The sequence below is a fragment of the Phycomyces blakesleeanus genome, assembly GCF_001638985.1.
Source record: "Phycomyces blakesleeanus NRRL 1555(-) unplaced genomic scaffold PHYBLscaffold_7, whole genome shotgun sequence".
In the NCBI taxonomy this organism is placed as follows: domain Eukaryota; kingdom Fungi; phylum Mucoromycota; class Mucoromycetes; order Mucorales; family Phycomycetaceae; genus Phycomyces; species Phycomyces blakesleeanus.
In genome coordinates, this window is record NW_017265140.1 from 1749407 (window position 1) to 1771848 (window position 22442).

Sequence of the window (22442 nt, forward strand, 5' to 3'; positions counted from 1 at the left end):
GATAAAAGATACTTTTTATTGATATGAATTGAATTGTCTTATATAGTTTTCTAAACTAATACTGCGCATTATCCGCAGTAGTTATTATTTATATTTAATTAAGGAAATAGTCATTATACTGCGGTTAATGCTCAGAAAGATATTACTGCGCATAAAGAAGTACTGCGGTTAACTATCTTCAGATTTTACGGATTCATCAAAATAATGTCCGACATCACCCCCTCCCGAAACTGTTGATAGTCCTCGATCAACCCCAGAAGAATCCACAAGGGAAAACAGTAGGGCAGAAGAAGAGTCCAAGGCTAAATCGCGGCGCATTTGGGCATGGGCAGGGGTTGGGTAATACCAGGTATGGTCAAAATCATCAGATTTTGCAATTTTTAAACGATTGGCGTGAACCCAGGAAGTATAAGGGACACCTTCCATAGTTGTGAGTGTTGTGAATGAGTATTGATTACTGCTGAATCTGAGAGTAAGACTGAAGGATAAAATAATATCCTCAGCTATTCCAGTCAAACGGATCTCCCTTTATGATATTATCTAATACACAGATCATCATACACATAATTGATTATTTATTATTATCACCATGACATGGGATATACAAATACATATACATTATATATATGGCATCATTATATTTCATCTACATATTTCTTTTATTATACAAATACTTAATTGAGAGACTACAACTACAACTATCTAATATTATGAATCATTACCCAAGTATCTGGGTCGGAATACTAAAATATTACCAATAGCATAAATGCTCTTCTTTACCAAAACTCTTGGACTGATCTGACTGGAGAAGTATCATATCAATTGGTCTTTCCGGATCTTTCCAGAAGAACAATACTCCTGGAAGATGACTCATCGTGATAAAGATTACTTAAGCACACACTGAATTACAAATTAGAAAAACATATAAATATCAGTAGATAGTTCCGTGTAGAAAGACAATCGAATTTTATCATTCTTTACTTTGCTTTTGAAATAAACAACCTACACAAGTTCTCACGAATTCTTTTGTCTATATTATATTTTGCTTTATTTTCTCCCCACAACAGTGAGCTTGTATATATTTTTATCTGCATTCTTGTCTATAACTATGTATGGTCCCATCCAGTTATATTCTAAGCCAAATTTGTTTTCATGTCGGAGCAATAAATGTTCACCGATTGCAAATTGGTGCAGTTTCATAATAGAATCCCATCGTTCCTTGTCTTGTTGGCTATTGGTGGCTACTCGAGCATCAGCATTAATGCGGGCTTGTTGCAGATTGCGGAGAAAAGGGATAGCACCATCAGAGACAAGAGAAGGATCATCAGGAATAGCGGTATCCATGAATGGGTGTAGAGGATCACCTGGAATATGAGGTTCACGGCCATAGGTCAGGAAGAACAGACTGAAACCAGTTGTTCGGTGTTTCCTAATTCGGCAGGCCCAGAGTGCAGTTTCCAAATATTTGTCCCAGCAATGAATAGTGCCATGTACATATTTTCGTAGCATCTGTTTTAAAATACCATTTAAACGTTCACATTTTCCGTTGGTTCGAGGGTGAAATGCTGATGTTAACTTGTGGTGTAATTTAATCTTTTTAATGTAAAAGCTGAGGATGTGTGACATGAAATTGGCGCCGCGGTCAGTGAGGATCCCGTTGGGACAACCAAAATGCATTACAATTTCTTCATACAGGAAATTGGCTATTGCTTCACCAGTAGCAGCAGGTACAGCACGTGCTATTGGCCAATTGGTGGCGTAATCTACTGCAATGAGAATCCATCGGTTACCATTTACAGTTGTTGGGAGCTCTCCAATGAAATCTAGATGCCAGCGGGAAAATGGAGGGGGAATATCTAGGGGTTCCATGGGTGCATGGTGGATATTTCGCTTGGCATTGGACGCTAATTGACACTGGGGGCATTTTGCAAGCCATTCTTGGATCTGTGTTCGCATTCCTGGCCACCACCAACGTTTCTTCATCAAGTCATAAACTGTTGTCTCACCAGCATGTCCAAACCCATTGTGGAAATTGTTTACCAGATCGGCACGCTTGGTAAACAGAGCAAAACGGATTTCTTGAAATGTGTCACCAATCTTAACCAAGTGGAAAACCTTCTGATCATGAACCACGAATTTCTTGCGTTGTCTGTGTAGCAACTCTTTTATGTCATCTGGCCACTCATCTTCCGTGCGAGCATAGTATTTGGGCCAATCTGAAGTCTGTGATTCGGGCATGGTGTACAGATACTCTGGCTCCATAGACTCAATTGTAGATGCATCAAATTCAGGACCGTCAATTCGAGAAAGTACATCCGGGACACTGTTGTCTTTGCCAGGTTTGTATTGAATAATGGGGTCATACAACTCGAATTCGGAAATCCATCTTATTAATCGAGGGGTTGGTTTAACTTGGCTACGGAAGTACTTGAGGGGCAGGTGGTCAGTAAAAACAGTAAATGGTTTCCCTTCAATCATACAGCGCCAGGTACGTAGTGCGTGCAGTATTCCTAAAAGTTCACGTTCTTGGGCTGGGTAGGAACGTTCAGCACTGGAAAGTTTCTTGGATTCAAATGCCAGTGGTTTCCAGACTCCTTCTTCATCTTCTTGCATCAATACAGCACCGACACCAAAATCGGAAGCATCTGTCTCAATTCGGAAAGGTTTGTCCATATCTGGTGCAAGTAGTACAGGTGCAGTGCTGAGTTTTTCCTTAAGGATGTCGAAGCTGTCTTGGCAAGTGTCAGTCCATACAATTGGTCGTCGTTTAGGTCCTGTTCCTTTGGTAAGATCAGTTAATGGAGCAGCGATTCCAGCAAAATCTGGGATAAAACGGCAATAATGCTGTGCCAAACCAATAAATTGGCGCACTTCTTGAACATTAGAGGGTGGAACCCATTCTTGTATGGTCTTGACTTTATCTGGAGACGGGAGGATACCTTGAGCAGACACATTGAAACCAAGAAATGTCAGTTCCTTTTTGTTAAATTCACATTTTTTAAAGTTGGAAATCAGCTTGGCTTCGCGGAGACGGTTCAAGACATGTCGTACATGTTCTTCGTGTTCTGCTGAGGTTTTACTGAATATGAGAATATCTTCCAAGTAGACCAAAGCGAAGTTGTCTAAACATTCTCCCAGAACTTTGTTCATCAAATGTTGGAAAGTTGGCGGGGCGTTGGTAAGACCAAAAGGAAGGACCAGGAACTCGTATTGACCATAGCGGGTGTTAAACGCTGTTTTTGGCACATCTGAATCTTGAATGCGTACTTGATGGTAGCCACTCTTGAGATCTAGGCTGGTGAAATGGTTGGCTCCACGCAATCGTTCTAGGCATTCGTCAATTCTTGGTAAAGGATGGTTATTGCGGATTGTGACTTTGTTGACACTGGAAAAATAAAAAAAATACTATAGCTTTAAGTAACGAGAAAGGTAGTGGAAATGTCAGGGTTTTTTTTCAGCTCAGCCGTTTTTTTTATTTAAGTTGGGGGTGTATTTTCGACGTATTCTATTGGTTTAGATAGACAATAAAAAATTCATATTTTTTTGGCTTGCTATAAAATCACATCAAATAAAGTATTTGTAGTACTTGTTTCCTTTTTTATTTTATAATTCAAGCTATACACAATATGTTTCCCTCTACCCAAATCCACACCTTAGACTGTCACTGCATTAAATGTCACAACAGTCATCAGAAATCTTCTTATGCTGCAAAGCGTACTAAGACTCGTCGTAATAAGAGAGCTAGAGTTGAAGGTACCAGAATATTTGAGAATAGTATAATATATTCAGTGTTGGTTTTTTGTTTGCTGCGTAATAATCGTTTTAATTTTTTTTTATTTTTTATTTATGTTGTTTATTTTTAAACTTTTAATGAAACACAGCCGCAATGAGAAACATGGATGTAGATACTGAGGGTAAGAATTTTTTTATTTGAAAGCAGAAAAAAAACTAATAAACTATTATATTCCATATTTGTAGTAATCCCGACTTCTCGTTCCGATTCTGTGAAAGCAATGGACGGTCAGGCCAACTCACCTTTTTTGGATGCCGCCTCAATGTTTGACAATGACAGAGACGACAATGATTTCGATGCCAATGTTGAAGATGAAGTCAATGAGATCGAGATTGAGGACTTCAACAGTGAAGGTCAGTGTGAGATATATAAAGAAAACTAAAAGAAAAAGAGAGTAAAAGAAAAATCAAGTGTTAATTTTTTTTACTTTTTTACAGACCCTTTTGCTGCTCCTGATATGCCCGAAAATGAAGTCCATCAATTCATAGCCATCTTTACGGTACTATTTGCTTCACGTCATGTTGTTGATAAGGGTGCTGCTGTCTTGATTGAGTTTATCAACAACCTGCTGAGAATCTACGACCAAGATTTTCAATTACCAACCAGTCTTGCCGGTTTACAAAAAATGACAGGATTTTCTGCTATTACAAAAGGCATCAAGAAATTTGTGGTGTGCCAAGACTGTCATACAGTATATCAGGATATCGTATCTGCTCCTCCTCGATGTGTTTCCTCAAAACTTGGTGCCAGGTCTGCATGCAACTGTAATTTGACGAAATCCATATCTTCCGGTGCCTTGGTTGCAAAGCGTGAATATGTCTACCAATCCATTAAAAATACATTGAGCGTTTTCTTCCGTCGCCCTAGTTTCGAAGCCAAGATTCGTCAATGGAATAAGGAGTTGAAGATGGTAGATACTCTGTGCGATATCTATGATGGTGCGATGTGGAAGGAGTTGAAGGACAAGGATGGTGTATCATTTGTGTTGGACCCACGCTCACTAATGTTAACACTTAACATCGACTGGTTCCAGCCCTTTGATGGTGTCACTCACTCCTCTGGTGCTATCTATCTGGCCATCAACAACTTGCCCCGTGATAAAAGATTCAAGCCAGAGAATATTATCCTTGTAGGTCTCATGCCTGGTCCAAAGGAGCCAAAAACCGACGAGATCAATAGTTACTTGGAGCCCTTGGTGGATGATTTGAAGCAGCTGTACGTTAGCATGCGGATTCCTACACACGAATTCCCAAATGGTGTCAGTGTTCGTGCTGCACTACTGATGGTTGCATGTGATATCCCAGCCGCCAGAAAGACAAGTGGATTCACAGCGCATAACAGCACATGTGCTTGTTACAGGTGCAGCCGGCAGTTTACTTGGTTAGGGAGCAGCAATCAGATTGATTTCCATGGATTCAATTATTCTCATTGGAATATCCGCAGTGGTGCAGAGAGCAGGTTGCATGCTGAGGAGTGGAAGGATGCAAGTACACTCTCAGAAAGGCATCAGCTGGAGGTCAAAAATGGTGTTCGATGGTCGCAGTTGCAACGCCTTGGATACTTTGATCTAGTACGTGGAACGATCATTGATCCCATGCATAATCTTTTCCTGGGGACGTCTAAGAGATTAATGGATCGGTGGATTGATGAGAAGACAATTGGACCTGAAGAGTTTGCTTCGATGGAGAAAATTGCAGAGACAATGGTACTACCCAGAGATTACACCACACTGACAACCAAAATTGGAAAGGGCTTCAGCTACATGAAAGCGGACGAGTGGAAATCATGGGTTCTGGTTTATTCTCCTGTCTTGTTGCATGGTATTCTCCCTCCATTACAATTCAAGAACTGGATGTATTTCGTTGATGCATGCCGATACTACGTAAAGCCCAGCATTACTTTTGATGAGATCACCACTTCCCACAGCCTGTTAGAAAAGTTTTGCAATGCATGTAACGTAGACTATACTGCCACTATTCTCACCTGCAATATGCAACTACACCTCCATCTTCATGAATGCATTCGTGATTTTGGACCAGTGTATGGTTATTGGCTCTTTGGGTTTGAGCGATACAATGGTATTTTAAAGAATTTCAAGACAAATGGCAAAGACGGTTTTGAGGCGACCTACATGAAAAATTTTGTTCAGAATGCGTATAAGGGTGATTATGTCAATGCTGTTCTTAAAAGTTCTAGCCAGATCCCCTTCATTCACACTCTGTCTAAACTTGTTACAACCTCCATACCTGCCGCCACAGTCACCACTCTCTCCAGTCGCCCATTCAGATTGCAAGCATTCGTTCAAGGCTACACTGATCCTTATAATCCACCCAAGGGTAACGAGCCTCTTCCTCCTTCTACATTTCCTCTAAAATACAAAAAGCCATCAGTAATGGATGATTCCGACTATCTCCATTTACTTGAATATTACCAAGTTGCTTACAACCTCCCAGACCTTGCCAGCTATCAGGACACGTCCTATAATCGCCCAGCACTTGACAATCAAATCATCAAATTGAAGTCAATTGACATTCTTGGTCAACACTATCAAGGAACAAACAACAGCACAATCAGTCGCGGATCACTTGTTCAGGCAAAGTTTGTTGGTAGTAATGGAAACATTATACTTGGATTTGCTGGACAAATTCAGTATCTTTTTACACACTCCTTCCAACTTCCACCCACGCACAATCTCCATCTGACTCGCATGGTTCATGATCATCAACATGTATTCGCATTTATCAAGTGGTTTCGTACTTCCTCTGATAGGTCGCGTGAGGATGACAGTGTTGAATTTTGTTTGCCCACGTTCTCTCCTGATAGCTACCATAGCATTATACCTGTACATCGCATCTTATTAGAGGTTGCTACAGCTACTATTGCGACAAGTAGAAATGTTAGCAAAATGCTGGTAATTCCATTGCCAAAGAAGCTATATGCTTAAATAATAAATAAAGTGAACTTTTACATTTCTTTTTCTTTAACAAAAAAAACAGAGCGCGTATTTCTGATATATATATTGATAGTATTTTGTATGTGAAAAGTAATATATAGATAAAAAGAGAGAGGCAATTTTTGTTTATTTAATACCCGTCTCTAAGGGCCCACTGAAGAAATTTGGGGGTTATGTCATCTGGGACTGCTGTATTAGACACACTGGTGAAAACCCTCTCCTTCATTTGAGAAGCACTTGACCCCATTGCTTCAATAACATACTCATCAACGAGTTTAATGAGAGTATTGAACTAAAATGATTTTGTTAATACTGTTGTGGTGGTTGAAGTTGAAGAAGTTTTTAAGAGGAAGAATTGAAGATTTGAAATTAGGAACGAAGATTCGTGAGAACTTGTGTAGGTTTTGTTTATTGAGAAAGATTTTTTATCAAAGTTTGACCAGGTTCCTACACTGAACTACTACTGCTATTTATATTGTTTTGGATTGGGAAAATTATATGACTGGGGTCAGGTAATCGATCCTATCTGAGCCTTAATCAGAGCAACGTGATCTTGGGATAATTAATGTATGATTAATTATATAAATGTGTGTAGTCCCAATGAAGTATTAACATCGAAAGTAAATGTGTTTATAAGTTATAATTATGCTTATAATAATCTACTGATGTATCCCATATTATGGTGATATCATCATATGAAATATAATCACTATCATGCATGCTAAACCTGTGTGTTAAATAATAAAGTAATCGGTAGACACCTTTGACTGGAATAGCTGAGGCCTTATATTATTTCCTTCAGACTTATTCTCAATTACAGCAGTAGCCAATACTCATTTACAACAAATACTTCACTTTATATTTTTTATAATAAGACATAATTATTAATATAAAATAATATACCTCGTCACTTCTCCATCCTGGCCGAACAATCTTGACGATGCTCTTCGTGCGATTCTCGAAGTCTTCATCTGCAGATTCTCCATCAGACATTGCTGCCATTTGCATCGTGAAGTCACAATCTCTCTTCATTTGTAGATCAATTGCTTCTTTGTTGTCTGTGTATGCAAGTAAACGGCGAGTATGATTCTAATAGTAGTTTTTTTGTATTAGTATTTTTAAAATTCTCAAGACTAAACTATATTATTTTGAAATTATTTATTTAGAGATTACACTTACATCTCTGGCACGTCCTGCCCTTCTCAAACAAGTGTTTGTTGCTTTTATTTCCTCTTCGGTTTTTCTTGCTTTTGAAACCCGGCTGGTGAAGTTTTTGTGCAGTCTTGCTCTCAAGTCTGCCTCTCTAAATCCCTCATGGGTAAACTTGCGCTTCAAGTTTTCAAGAAGTAGCACCACCAACTCCTTGTTTGGCGACTTGTAAAAGAAAACATTTGTATTCCATCTGGGCTTACTCTCATTTGCCAGGATATCAGCTTGATTTCTTGTTTTCAGCTTGGGATCCCACATGAGATTACGAATATGGGCCTGATAGAATATATGAGAAAATACATCGATAAAATTTTGCACACGTTGATACTCACATAAACATCATTAGAGGCCTTCTTGCTAAACTCAGACGGGGCGTTGAAGGCAGGCTGAGAAACATTAGCCATTGTATTGGTAGGGGAAACGAGGGGGGCCCTGCTTAAACTGTCAATAGCAGTGATTGTCTCAGTGCTGCTGGTGGCAAGAACACCAATTCTGCTATTCATGTTTAGCAATGTATCTTCAACAGTGCCAATTTGTTCTTGTACAATCGATATGTCAGCTGCCATGTTGGTTCCCATGGCTGTCATATTAGTTTTCAAAGTAGAAAGAATTTCCATCAATTGTTCGTTTGTAATCTCAACGGGACGAAGAGCAAGTTGACATCTTTGAATAGCTATTGTCTACAGAATATAATAAAAGGTAAAAATGTAACTGTTAATTTTAGATTACATTGTTATTGATGCTATTATACAATTGAATTGAATTGAATTAAAAATAAATTATATCAAATTTACATACTTAAATTATTTGAAATAAAATGGGTTGATGTGTGTGTGTTTGAGTATGAGTGCAATAAGTAGCAAGAAAGCAGGAGAAAGAGTAAACAAATTGTATAAAACGTATGGTTTATATAGATATTCAGCATATCTTTGATATATAAGTCTCTATTAATACTTCTTGTAATCACTGAGATGCAAATCGGCTTTCATACTGCTTTAGAACCCAATTGATCAAACCAGTCTAGTCTTTTGTTTCAAACGCACTTTTTTTTTTCTTTTTTTGTTGTTGTTCCTGTTTCTCTTTTTTTTTGCTCTTTATATTTGCTATTGGTCTTTTCTTTGTTTCTCTATCTCTGCAACTTCTATTATATTTGCGAACTATTTGTGTAAGACATGTTCTTTCTAAAAAGTCTTCTTTATAGAAAATAAAAGCATTTATTTATTCTGTTGCCATAGACACACTCTTTGTCGCTGTCTCCACCCATTTTTTTATTTTTTTATTAGTCTTTTTTTTTAATCTGCTTTTTTAAAGTACTTTTTTTATATAACTAAAAAGAATTAGTTGTTTCAGTTGCCATAGACACTCGCCCTCTCTTTTCTTTTTACTTCTTTCTTTCTCTTTTACTCTTATACTTACAAATGTTCCTGGTAAGGCGCTTTTTTTCTTTATTTTTCTTTATTAGTAATTTCTTCAAATATAGCTGAGTAATAACAAGTGTTTCTGCTACCATAGTCACTCGCGTATAGTTTCCTTCTGATGCATCCTCTTCACAATGGCCATCCGGATTAGTCAAGGTTAGTAAATATACTTCATACCATTATCTCATAAAAGTATCCTGATTTTTTCCTTTCTTTTTTATAGGACATATCACCCAAAATATTTTCTACAGCTAAACACAACCACTAACACGGTAATATTTTTATCTATTTATTTATTATATTTCTCTTTAATATTAATCAAACTGAATCCAATTTTTACTATAGATGAACAACCCTCTCTAAAACATGCTATGAATCAAAAGCTTCTATCTCATGCTGCTGTCATTGACATGGTAAGACTTTTTTTGTTCTTTTACTATCCTTATATGTATCATTATATTACTTATACTGTTTATTAATAAAAAAAACTACCAGATACTATATCGACTTTTGATAAGTATTATCTATATCTGCAAATAAATCCGTTTGCTTTGGGTATGTAAATTAATAATTATATCGCCCAATTCACAAAAATTACTTTTTTCCAATCATTTTCATAGTCAAAGGAATCAAAATTCCGTACCTTTACTTGTAATATTTTATTGTTTGGTCTTTGTACTGGATAATTCCAATATAAGTATTAATGGTTTATAAGAATTGAAATATCCAACACACACGCACACCCATCACTAACGATTTATCTATTCTCAAAGAGTACTGCTCGTACCCCAAAAAAAACGTATTGAGCAGCTCATTTTTTTTTAGGTATTTCTTTTTTGTAGAAAATTTTTCATCCCAAATATAACAAACCGACCGAGCAAGAAGTAGCTAGAGATATAGAATAGTATTATTAGATCTGAAACCTAGAAACATTCTATTCTTTCCAATAAAAATAAAAGCGTAAACCATTACCAGCCTAATAAGAACGGGAAACCAAATAAATAAAGAACATATTACTGGTCCATAATTTTAAAGACGCCTTTTTTTGCTGCTGATGACCAAACTTCTTAACAATAAACTAGCTTAAAGGTCACCTTTACGCTACTTTTAATCTTCATAATATGTCGGTGCCTGACCTTTATGGTTCCATATAAAGAATATCAAAATAGATACGCAGTTTTAAAAAACTTTCTTTTTATATATCAAGTCAGATAAGTATATCTAAAGTGCTAACAAACCTTACCTGCGGCACCCCCCACCCACAATTCCGCTAGTTGACTCTAGTCATTCCACTATCTGTGAAGGTCACCTTCAGCACAAGTGGAAAAAAAAATCAACTAATTTAAATATGGAAATTACACTACACTATACCCCATATTTAAACTACCTTATTTTTTTAATTTTTCCAGTGTGAGAGCACGATAGTCTACACACATGCGCATTTCGCCATTCTTTTTCTTTACAAATAATATAGGAGCACCCCATGGAGATGAGCTAAGGCGAATGAGACCAAGGTCAAGGAGTTCTTTGAGTTGCTTTTTGAGTTCGTCAAGTTCTCGGGGGCTCATCTTAAAAGGCGGTTTGTTTACAGGGTGTGCATCTTCAGTGTTTATTACATGTTGTACATCTCGACTCGGTGGTAACCCTGGCAAACCGTCTTGGAACACATCGTCAAACTCTTTCACTAGTTTCATCCATTGTTCATTGTTGGTTACTTCTTTCTCGGTCTTGATGTGCAGCAAAAAACACTCTGCCTCCTCCCTCCAAGAGAGTTTCTGGACTTGCTTTGCAGAAATGAGGTAATTAAGTTGAGGTTTCATGGGGCGGTTGCCATGGGGACGCAGGACAAACTCTTGGCCATCACGATATAAAGACCAGTTATCTCGATGCCAATCAGGAACAGGTTTAGCAGTCTGTAACCATGTGCGGCTGAGAATCAAATCGAATTTAGTGGGGAAGATAAAAGCATCAACACTATCAGTATAATCATTAAGAGAAAGTGTTAGTGTGGCTTTCTGGTTAATTTTGATGCTATGCCCTCCAGCGGTTTCAACTGATCGCCCAGGAATATTCGAGACTTTTGTGGCAAGGTGTTTGATCCAGGGTGACGCATAGTTTGCACTGGCTCCACTGTCGATGAGAATCAAGATTTGTTGTCCATGAAGTGTTGCCGCATATAATGGTAAATCTGTGTCCACAGCAGAGTGAAGGTCTTCCAAAAAACGTTGATTGGTGGTGAGACAAGGGTCACAATTTTCTTCGGAAATGGCTTTTTTCTCTTCATTAGTAACAATTTTGTACTGGTCAAAAGTTTCTTTATTACTTAAATGTTCTGTAGGCTCATTACTAATACTGGCCTGTGGGGAGGATTTTTCTTCCATTGTACACAACCGACCTCCCATTACGGTTGTGCTTCGCAAAAACCCTGCTTCTTAAGACGCTCCTCGTCCAACTTCTTGATTGCGGCCAGACGGTCTCTACAATTTCTCTTGAAATGACCGGAGTCACCACACCAATGGCAAGTAGCATTAGTGCGTCTTGGAGGCGGGCGAGACTGGTAGTTGCTGTGACGGTTGTTGATTGCGTCCAGGTCCATGGGCTCGGGTCCACTGTACTGATATTGCTGTTGTTGGTACTGTGGCTGGTACTGCTGCTGGTATTGTTGCGGAGGTGGTACAGACGCATAATTGTTCTGGTATCCGAGTTGGAGACCACTGGCATATGCCAAGGCGATGTTACAAGCATTGTCAACATCAACAGGGCGGGCAGCAGGGACATTTCCACGGATGGATGGGTGTAGTCCACGGACAAATTTATCGAGTGCCTCTTCATTGTTCATTCCAGGCAATTCCAATTGAATGTCTTGGAAGGCATCGATATATTCAGCAACAGTCCCAGTCTGGTGTAATCGTGCTAGTCGATCTCTAGAGGTCTGGAGGGAATAAACTGGGCGGAATTCTCTGGTGAGGGCTGCTTTAAATTCGACCCAAGTAGTGGGATGGTCTGTTTTGAGTTCTGTGCGTCTCCACCATGTGTCAGCTCTATCGCGCAAAAGATTTACTGCAAAATCGCAGGCTTTGGTCGGGGCGAAATTGTAGTACTTGGTGTAACACTCGACTGCGTGCAGCCAGCCATCTACTACTGCGGCGGAGCGTTCACCTCGGAAACAATCAGGCTGCTTGATTCGTTCGGCACGGGACTCCTGTTGTGCTGTGATTGCTTTCATTGCTTCTGCAACAGCGGCTGCGATTGCTTCAGCAGTTACGGTGGCAGTTTGTGGGGCCATCTCTTCTAGTTCTTTATTTTTTCCTGTTAATGTTGCGGCAAGTTTTTTTGCAAGTTCGGACCACTTTTGTTCTCGTGCAGGAGTGTTCTTGAGTCTCTGTTCTTCAGGTATATGTGGTACACACCGGTTCTTCTTGTAGTCGTTTACTAGTTCTTTGGGTAACAAGTCCTGGACTCGTTCTTCAATCTCGAACTGGCTAAGTGTCTTTTTGTCAAAATTTTCTTGGTGTCTTTCACCAGGATTCATCAAAGGTCTTTAGGAGGAAAAATAGCTTCAGCTACCAATTGTCGTTCCCGATCTGGGTTGGTCTTCCTTTTACTATAACAAAGTCAAAAGGTCAAACCCACTGGGGATCAAGGAGTATACGTAAAATCAAAGAGAGGATAAAAGATACTTTTTATTGATATGAATTGAATTGTCTTATATAGTTTTCTAAACTAATACTGCGCATTATCCGCAGTAGTTATTATTTATATTTAATTAAAGAAATAGTCATTATACTGCGGTTAATGCTCAGAAAGATATTACTGCGCATAAAAAAGTACTGCAGTTAACTATCTACAGATTTTACAGATACATCAAAATAATATCAGACAATTACAAGAACATCTAAAATGGAGAAGCTGGGCGTCGATCCCAGTGCCTCTCGCATGCTAAGCGAGCGCTCTACCATTTGAGCTACATCCCCAATCTCTCTTTCACGTAAGCTACTGTTACACAAGACATAACAAAAAAATTGGTTGCATCCATACAAAAGCTTCATCAATCCGTCCTACATCTTGTTCAAAACGTTACATCCATTGTCAAAAACATTGCATCCATTACCACTGTTGCCTTATCTATCAGCAGAAAAAATTTCAGCCGATTCCGACAACTCTTCATTTTTGCGATCTCAAATGTCAACATTGCTGCCATCCTCTGTCATGCAGGGAATGTCACCCGATCTCGCCTCATTTCTGGGGAACATGCAGGCCCAATTCATGTCACTACAACAACGTACCAATGAACTTGAATCTCTTGCCGCAACTAATGCTAGATTAACTACTCAATTAGTTAATGCGGAAAAGCTAATTGCTGATCTCAGATCTCAATTAGCATCTCAGGGCAATTGCCAAATTACAACAAATGCATCAATATCATCTGCACCAACCACACCCAAGGAGCCTGGCACTGAGGCTTCTACATGGGCTACAACTGCTGCTGCTGCTCACAACTCTGTTGTTGTTCCTACTGCTCTTTCTGTTTGCAAGACTCCAAGACCTCCTTCTGTTCGCCAGGTTGCTGCTTCTGCTAGAATGTTTGCCATTCCCACTGGTCTCAAAGGATATCAATATGTGTATATCCCACGTTCACGTCGTCTCACACATAGAGAAGTGCGCAACTCTTTGAAAACACTTGGTGTTGATACTGGCCGCATCTTGGATATCAATTTTCCTGCCAAAGATGTAGTTGGCATCCTAGTTCACAACCAGTATGCTGAGAAATTCCAGACCACTCTGACCACAGTTGCCATTGAGATCTTAGATGCGTTTGACCCTTTGGATCCCAAAAACATTGCAGATCCCAAATATAAGTCTCTTTCTGATTCAGAGCTAGAAGAAGTTGCTGCTGAACTTCATTCTGATCGTTGTATGAAGGCTCTCAAGTACCTTCGTCCTCATGTTGCTGTTCCTGTTGGTCATTTCTTTTGTGATCAAGGCTGGATCTCTAAGGAAGATATTCCTGTCCATTCTGTTTCTGGTCCTGGTGCTGGTATTCATGATTTCCAATCACCATCTTGTCGTACCTCTGTTGCAATGTCTGAATGAGTGAAATCTCATTAGGACTTTGGAATGCTAATGGTCTGCAGCCTCGTGCAATTTATGATGTTCTTCAACACTGTCACTCTCTACATATGCTTTTTATCACTGAAACATGGCTTCTTCCCCCATCTCGTCTCCCCACTTCTTGGTCCCAGATTCATCTTTATGGTTCACCTGTAGCTGGCAACTACAGAGGTTCTATGGGTGTTTCTGTTCTTATTTCTCCATCTTGTCCTTATCCTGTCACTCAGATTCCTATGTCATCTAATTATGCTTTAGCCATCAAGATTGGTTCCCTCAGAATTGTATGCCTGTACTTACCGCCCTCTATGTCCACCCATGATGCTCTTGCAGTTCTCTCATCCATTCCTTTGACCAATGACACTATTATCTGCGGCGATTTTAATTCACGTTTGGGTTCACTTACTGGTGACTATGCTACTAACACTCGAGGTCTTGCTCTTTGTCAATGGTTAGAAGAACGTGCTCTTACTGTTGTCAATGGCCAGCTCTCACCATGCATATCTACATTCATTTCATTCCACCAAAATGTGGAGATAAGCAGTATCATTGATCTGTTTATCACTAATATGTCCCTCATCAATGCCACTCTCAACATTCATACCGACCTCTCACTCAACTCTGACCACCGTCTGCTTTCACTTTCATTTACATATGCCATCAATCCAACATCACATGCACCACCACCATCTCGCAAAACATGGAACCTCTCACATCTTCAAGAACCTGATGTTCTCAAACTATATGCCCACACATTTGTCACTAATTCCACCAACCTCAAATCCACTTTGCAATCGACCTTCGAACACCCTCCTTCCTCACGTCCACCAATTGATGCACTAACTGATGAATTCAACTCACTCATTTATAATTCTTTAAGTAGCTCAATTGGTAACCGTTCTCCCCGTCCTTCCCACTGGAAAAAATTCTGGAATCCAGTACTTCAAGCAGCTGCAGAGCACCGCAATTTCTGCTACAAGAAATGGCGCCGTGCATGTGGTATAGACAGAATTCATTGGTGGGATAAGCATCTCAAAGCGCAGGCAGAATTCCGACATCAAGTGCAATCATCTAAGCGCCAATCATGGCATGCTTTCTGCAAATCAATGGAACAAGACTTTTCCAAAGCAACATCAAAGATCAAGCTACTCAAACGCCGATGGCAGCCTCAGCACATGTTTCAACATAGTGATGGACCAGCAACAGCAGCAACAATTATGTGTGAGCATCTTGCATCTGTATACAGTGGCAGTATCCTCCCAGATCAGCGTCCTCCTCCTCCTCTTCACAGTACTAGTCTGCCTTTTGCCTCTGCCAACTCGCCATTTGTTTCTTCAGTAGTAGAGGGATGCATGCAATTTATGCCTAACCGCAAGGCACCAGGCCCAGATCACATCAGAGCAGAAATGTTGAAAGTAATTCGACCACAAATTGCTCCACTACTCTCACTCTTGTTCACCATCTGTTGGCAATGGTCATATGTACCTGTTATTTGGCGTCAGGCTCAAGTTTTTCCCATTTACAAAAAGGGAGATCCATCAATTGCTGCTAACTATCAACCTATTTCACTAACTTCTGTTGTGCGGAAACTGATGGAAATGTGTATTTCTCCAGTGCTTCACAAGTTTTCCCCTCCTCTGGATGTTGCTCAGGGTGGTTTCCGTCCTAGACGTGGTGCCATGGACCAAGCTCTCTGTCTGCATGACCTCATGAAAGCACACTTCCACCGCCATCACCATTATCCTGTTGTTGCATTCTTAGACATAAAGGCAGCTTATGATACAGTAGACCGACGAGTCATTTGGGATGCTCTTGCTAGACGTCACACACCACCAGCTTTACTTGGACTTCTTGTCAATATGTTTGATAATGTCTCTATATCTGTTCTTCTTGGCAACTTCTCTTCTCATTCTTTTTCTCCCACCACAGGCGTCCTTCAAGGTTCTGTTCTCAGTCCACATTTGTATTCAATCTATATCAACTCCCTGCCACCAATACTCCGCACAGTTGCATCACCACTCACCTCAACACATATCCCATCAACCTCTCCTTCCTCATTGGATGCTTACAATTCTCTTCTTGCCCCATCAGATGTGAATGACTTTCAACACATTCACTTGCCTACTGCCATTAACAGTCTTCTTTTTGCTGATGATGTTGCTATCTTTGGCTCTGTCACTGATGTTCAGAGTATGCTTGACCTTGCTGCCCAACACTCCTTCCAGCTTGGCTACCGTTGGAGTCCTTCAAAATGTGCTGTACTCTATCCTCCTTCACGATCTTTACCACGTTCTACTATCTCTCTGTATGGCGAGTTGCTTCCTGCAGTAAATGAGTTTATATACTTGGGTATACCTTTCTGTAACAAAGGCATCTTTGGACCGTCTGTTGTCACTCATCGTCGTTCTGGAGCATTGGCTGCTATGGCAACTCTTACTGCTGTTGGTGCATGTAGATCTGGTTTCAATTTGCTCTTAAGTTCACGTCTGTTCAAAACCTTTATACGACCAAAATTCGAGTATGGTCTTGCAATCACATGTCTTTTGCAAAAAGATGTTTTACTTCTAGAGAAAATTCAAGATAAATGCTTGCGAATGATTGTTGGCGGCCATGCAACTTCATCTACTGCAGTCTTGAAACATATCTGCAACCTGCCCAGTATGGCTTTTCGCGTTGACATTCTCAAAACAAAATTTTGTCTTCGGGCACACACTCTTCCTTCTGGTTGTCTTCTCTCTCTGCTCCATTCTCATCATCTCCAAGCATCAACACTATCCACTCTTCACACAAACCCTCTTTTTGCCAGCATTCCCCCTGATCTTAATTGCTCCAGCCGCATAAAACTATCCAAGCACTTTGAGTCTTTTAGACAAGAAAAGTTTGCTCACTTTCGTCTCACCAACACTAAGATTCTCATCCAAGCTTGCCGCCCTCTTCTTGAAGTTGATCCTGTATTGTTTCTTCCTGCTACACGCATAGAACGTGGCCGTCTAGTACGTTGGAGAATGGGCTGGTTGCCTGGTAAGCCAAAGGAGTGTGCATGTGGCTTTGATCATACTTCAAGACGCCATCTCCAATTCTGCATCACAATCCCATCTCAGCTGTTCTCTCAACTTCCAGCACCACCCACAGATGAAGACAACATCATTGACTTTGCTATATCAGCACTACCAATCTCGTCTACACATCCAAGCCCTCTATATTGGAAAGCTCTTCTTACAATACTATGGCATATTGACATGCTATGCAATCCTAATGGCAACTACACACATGAAACCGATCATGGTTCTCTCTGGCACTAGCTCTAATAATTTAATATCTGTTTTCTTTTACTTCTTTTCTTCTTATTTTTGTCTTCTCATTCATGAAAGGTTTCTAGATCTGCAATTCTGTCTCCTCCCTTTCACTGTTACAACTTTTTACACAGCTGCAAAGTGGAGAGCAGGTTCAGTCTTTTAGCTTAGTATTGTTTATTTCTCTTCTTCTATTCATTTTTTTGTCTTTTGTGATCCTTTTGGACTTTTTTTTTTCTTTTTCTTTTGTACTTGGGAGGCTATATGATCTATAGATCGCCAGCGATATCTCCTTAATAAAAATAATTTTTAACCTGAGCTACATCCCCCCTGACCAAGATCAGATACACAGAATTAATTTTGCCATCACATCCTTGCCTTTGTCATCTCAAGAACCGCGACCTGCTTACTGGATACCACTGCTGACTATTCTCTGGCACATAGATGTTATATGTAATCCTGATGGTGACTATTCACATGAGACTGAACATGGTGCTCTTTGGATATAATTTAGACTTTTTCTTTTCTTTCATAGCTCTTCACTTTTCATTGTTCTTTACTCCCTTTATCTCTCTTCTTTCTCTTTTGTCCTTTGCTGTCTGAAAAGTTCTTTGTTCTGCAATTCTGTCTCCTCCCTTTCACTGTTACAACTATTTTCACAGCTGCAAAGTGGAGAGCAGATTCAGCCATTGAAGCTAGTATGATTTGATCTTCTCTTTCCCCTCTCTTTTTTTTGTCTTTTGTGATCCCTTAGGACTTTTTTATATCTTCTTTTTGTACTTTGGAGGCTATATGATCTATAGATCGCCAGCAATATCTCCTTTAATAAAATATAATCTTTAACCTGAGCTACATCCCCACTGCTCTTTCGCTTAAGCATTTTATTTGCCTGGTTCCAAAATTTTATTTTTGACGAATCCACATATAAAGTGTATCCATCCATCAACATCTTTACGCAAAACGATCCATCCATCACGAAAAACGTACCTCCCATTGCCAAAAGTAGTGCAGTTCTTGTCCTTGGTATCCCAGCTGTCAGCAAAAAAAATTTCAGCTCAATCAGACAACATCACGCCATCTGCATTCTCAATCCCAATGGCTAATTTGCAAATCGGCAACAAGCAGGGATTGCCAACCGAGCTTACCTCATTCCTGACAACATTGCAGGCACAAATCATGAATGTGCAAAACAGAACCGACCAGTTGGAGCGACTTGCAGCAGAGAATGCAAGACTAACTACTGAATTAGACCATGCTAGAGCAACAAATGCTAATCTGCAGAAGCAATTAGGATCTCAGAGTGCACCTGAAAAAAACTTTTCAGAAATTTCACTTTCGAACCCAGCCGGCGCAGTAGGTGCTCCTGACAAAAACAAAGAACCAGGTCTGGAAGCCTCCACTTGGGCTACTAAAGCCAGTGTTTCTCTTCCTGTAACTGCCCCAAAAATGTCTACTGTTCCCTCTGCTCGCCGAATTGCAGCTTCTGTCCGTATGTTTGCTCTTCCCTCTGGTCCTTCAGGTTATGAATATGTTTATATTCCAAGATCAAGACGCCTTAAGCACAAAGAAGTCCGTTCCTCTCTCCGCACTCTTGGTGTGGATTCTTCTCGACTTTTGGACATTAACTTCCCAGCCAGAGGTGTCATTGGCATCCTTGTTCATGTCCAGTATGCTGATACATTTAAGGCCAAACTGACAACTGCTTCTGTTGAGATTTTGGACGCATTTGATCCACTTGATCCTGATAATGTTGCTGATCCCAAGTATGCATCTCTGTCCACTCATGAACTTGCCAACACTGCTGCCATGCTTCACCATGATAGATGTCTCCAAGCCCTACAGTTCCTGCGCCCACACGTTGCTATCCCAGTTGGTCACTTCTTTTGTGAGGAAGGGTGGATCAGTGAAGATGAAATACCAACACGTACTACTCTTACCAATGCTACTGGCGGGTCTTTGTTCAAACGTCAGCGCAGCTCATCAGTCACTATGTCTGAATGAGTAATCTCAATATCGGATTATGGAATGCCAATGGCCTGCAACCCAGAGCCATTCAAGATACCCTTCAACACTGTCAGTCCTTACATATGCTCTTCATTACAGAAACATGGCTTCTCTCTCCCTCACATCTTCCCACATCATGGTCACAAATTCACTTGTATGGGTCTCCTGTAGCTGGCACCTATAGGGGCTCTATGGGTGTTTCTGTTCTCATATCACCTCACTGTCCTTATGCCGTCACTCAAATACCTATGCCCTCCAAATATGCTCTGGCTGTCAAAATTGGCTCACTCAGAATTGTATGCTTATATCTTCCACCAAATATGCCCACTCACGATGTCCTACATGTACTCTCTTCCATTCCTTTAACACATGATACCATTCTTTGTGGTGACTTCAATGCAAGACTTGGCTCTGTTACTGGTGACTATGCATCAAATTCTCGTGGACTGGCACTATGTTCTTGGATAGAAGAGAGATTTCTATCAGTTGTAAATGCAGATCTTGCACCTTGCATACCAACATATATTTTTTTCCGCAACAACTATGAAATCAGCAGTATTATTGACCTCTTGATAACTAATATGCCACTCATCAATCCTTCTCTTCATATTGCTACTGACTTGTCCCTTGGATCAGATCATTGCCTTTTGTCACTTTCCTTTGCCTATGATCTACAGCACTCTACCAATATGCCACCACCATTATGCAAGTCATGGAACCTCTCACGCCTCAATGAACCTGATGTCCATGCTCTTTATGCTCATATTTTCACTCAAAACTCAACCTCCCTCCTTTCCACCTTGCAAGACATTGTACAGAATCCACCACTCACTAGACCCAACATTGATGCTATCACTGATGAGTTCAATTTACTCATTTATGACTCATTAAATAGCTCAATTGGACATCGACCCTCTCGCCCCAACCATTGGAAATCCTTCTGGAATGTGGCATTACAAACAGCAGCAGATCATCGTAACCAATGTTACAAAAAATGGCGCCTAGCAATAGGTATTGACAAAGTTGTTTGGTGGACTAAACACAAGCATGCACAGGCCGAATTCCGATCTCAGGTTCAGCAAGCAAAACGTCAGTCTTGGCATGTCTTTTGTCAGTCTATGGAACGTGACTTCAGCAAAGCAACATCAAAGATAAAGCAGTTAAAACGCCGTAGACAGCCGCAACATACTTTCCAGCACGATGATGGACCAGCCGTAGCAGCAGCAACAATGTGTGACTATTTGGCAACAGTATATAGTGGACATATACTTCCAGCAACCCGACCACCAGCACCAATGACCACTTGTAACAGTGTGCCTTTTGCCTCTGATGACTCTCCCTTTACCTCACCAATTGTAGAGGAATTCATGCAATTTATGCCTAACCGCAAGGTACCAGGACCAGACCATATCAGAGCTGAAATGCTAAAACCTGTAAAAACACATGTCTCACCCATTCTTACTTTATTATTTACAGTTTGCTGGCAATGGTCATATGTTCCAAGTTTGTGCCGCCAAGCCCAGGTCTTCCCAATCTTTAAGAAGCACTGGGGAATTAGATTTCTACACATATGTGATAGTATGGGAAATTCTGAGTGACAGAATAATTAAATTCTGGAATTTGGTATTTATAGACTCCATTCGCAATATATTATATTACCTGTGAGTTGTCCATGTAACTTCTGAACTTATAATGATCCATATAGAGATGTAAGGTTCTTTTAAACTATTTAATTGCAGAGAGAATAATCAAATTATGGCATCTTTTTTTTGGATGTTGCATTAAGTTAAACTTGATTTGAAACAGAGGTTCCAATAAAAAATTTATTTTTGATAGAAAACTGTCTACTGAAATAATGATATTCTATTGGATCATTTAACAGAAGAAACATGATTTATGTATACTGTCTTCCGAATCTAAACACTTTTATTGGACAATTATACACGGCTAAACTATAGGATTCACACATGCCATACTACTGCAATAATTCTTGCACTTCATTTTAAATATTTTTATAGGGATTGTTTTGGAAAAATTGTTTTTATTTAAAAAAAAAGCTTCTTGCTTATAATATGTATATCTTGACAATATATAGTCTAATTTAATATATAGGCTACTACATAATTAATATAATAACAAACTCTTTCATATATTATAATATATAAATACTTCCAATACAATATAATCCTAAAAAGAAACACGTGTTTACAGTATTTTACTAGTAAGAGAAGGCTAAAAAATTATGCAATTATATTAGATTATATAAATATTTTTTTTTAATTTAAATAGTATGATTACTTACCAGTACTTTTGTCAGAACCAGGCATAGTGCACATTGACTGTTATTCTGAAAGGTTTAATAAAATGCGTTAGTAAAGATCATGAAATAAAGTTTGACTTTATTACTTACCAAAGAAAACCGGTTTTCAAAGACAAGTCATTGAATCAGGTACATAGAAATGTTAACAGTACTAACAGAGATAGAAAATAAACAAAATTAGATATAAGAATAAAGTGAATAAATGCATTATTCAGACTTACCAGATAAATTTCTGCTGTTGGTATGTCTTTATGATGAGCTGAGAAGTTAATGAGCTGAGGATCTAATGAGCTGAGAAGCTAATGAGCTGAGGAGAGAAAAAGAAAATAATTAATAAAGAAAC

The 22442-nt window shown here is 39.5% G+C and overlaps 7 protein-coding genes and 1 non-coding gene across 8 annotated transcripts; 4 read left to right on the plus strand and 4 right to left on the minus strand.

Annotated features, from left to right (window-relative positions):
* Positions 1–168: 168 nt before the first annotated feature.
* Positions 169–874, minus strand: PHYBLDRAFT_166950 (hypothetical protein; the record flags this gene model as incomplete). The annotated part of the gene is made up of 2 exons (XM_018435540.1): positions 169–526; positions 756–874. 2 exons carry the CDS (start codon positions 872–874, stop codon positions 169–171), a joined length of 477 nt encoding a protein of 158 aa, XP_018293764.1.
* Positions 875–3626: 2752 nt separating this feature from the next.
* On the plus strand, positions 3627–6737 carry PHYBLDRAFT_166951 (hypothetical protein; the record flags this gene model as incomplete). The annotated part of the gene is made up of 5 exons (XM_018435541.1): positions 3627–3753; positions 3882–3914; positions 3979–4146; positions 4231–4677; positions 5365–6737. 5 exons carry the CDS (start codon positions 3627–3629, stop codon positions 6735–6737), a joined length of 2148 nt encoding a protein of 715 aa, XP_018293765.1.
* A 269-nt stretch (positions 6738–7006) lies between these two features.
* Positions 7007–8289, minus strand: PHYBLDRAFT_158453 (hypothetical protein). The gene is made up of 3 exons (XM_018433792.1): positions 7913–8289; positions 7593–7823; positions 7007–7055 (listed from the first exon to the last, which is right to left on the minus strand). The coding sequence occupies exons 1-2, from the start codon at positions 8211–8213 to the stop codon at positions 7786–7788; spliced, it is 339 nt and encodes a 112-aa protein (XP_018293766.1). The 5' UTR covers positions 8214–8289; the 3' UTR covers positions 7007–7055; positions 7593–7785.
* A 3485-nt stretch (positions 8290–11774) lies between these two features.
* PHYBLDRAFT_166953 (CCHC-type zinc finger transcription factor) lies at positions 11775–12905 on the minus strand (the record flags this gene model as incomplete). Its single annotated transcript, XM_018435542.1, has 2 exons — positions 11775–12087; positions 12475–12905. The coding sequence occupies 2 exons, from the start codon at positions 12903–12905 to the stop codon at positions 11775–11777; spliced, it is 744 nt and encodes a 247-aa protein (XP_018293767.1).
* A 369-nt stretch (positions 12906–13274) lies between these two features.
* PHYBLDRAFT_t102 lies at positions 13275–13347 on the minus strand. Its single transcript has one exon. It is a non-coding gene; the product is annotated as a tRNA-Ala (tRNA).
* Positions 13348–13555: 208 nt separating this feature from the next.
* Positions 13556–14467, plus strand: PHYBLDRAFT_72828 (hypothetical protein; the record flags this gene model as incomplete). The annotated part of the gene is made up of 1 exon (XM_018442727.1): positions 13556–14467. The coding sequence occupies one exon, from the start codon at positions 13556–13558 to the stop codon at positions 14465–14467; it is 912 nt and encodes a 303-aa protein (XP_018293768.1).
* Positions 14468–18870: 4403 nt separating this feature from the next.
* PHYBLDRAFT_143977 (hypothetical protein) lies at positions 18871–19776 on the plus strand (the record flags this gene model as incomplete). The annotated part of the gene is made up of 1 exon (XM_018431118.1): positions 18871–19776. One exon carries the CDS (start codon positions 18871–18873, stop codon positions 19774–19776), a length of 906 nt encoding a protein of 301 aa, XP_018293769.1.
* Positions 19777–19862: 86 nt separating this feature from the next.
* On the plus strand, positions 19863–21377 carry PHYBLDRAFT_143978 (hypothetical protein; the record flags this gene model as incomplete). The annotated part of the gene is made up of 1 exon (XM_018431119.1): positions 19863–21377. One exon carries the CDS (start codon positions 19863–19865, stop codon positions 21375–21377), a length of 1515 nt encoding a protein of 504 aa, XP_018293770.1.
* Positions 21378–22442: the final 1065 nt, after the last annotated feature.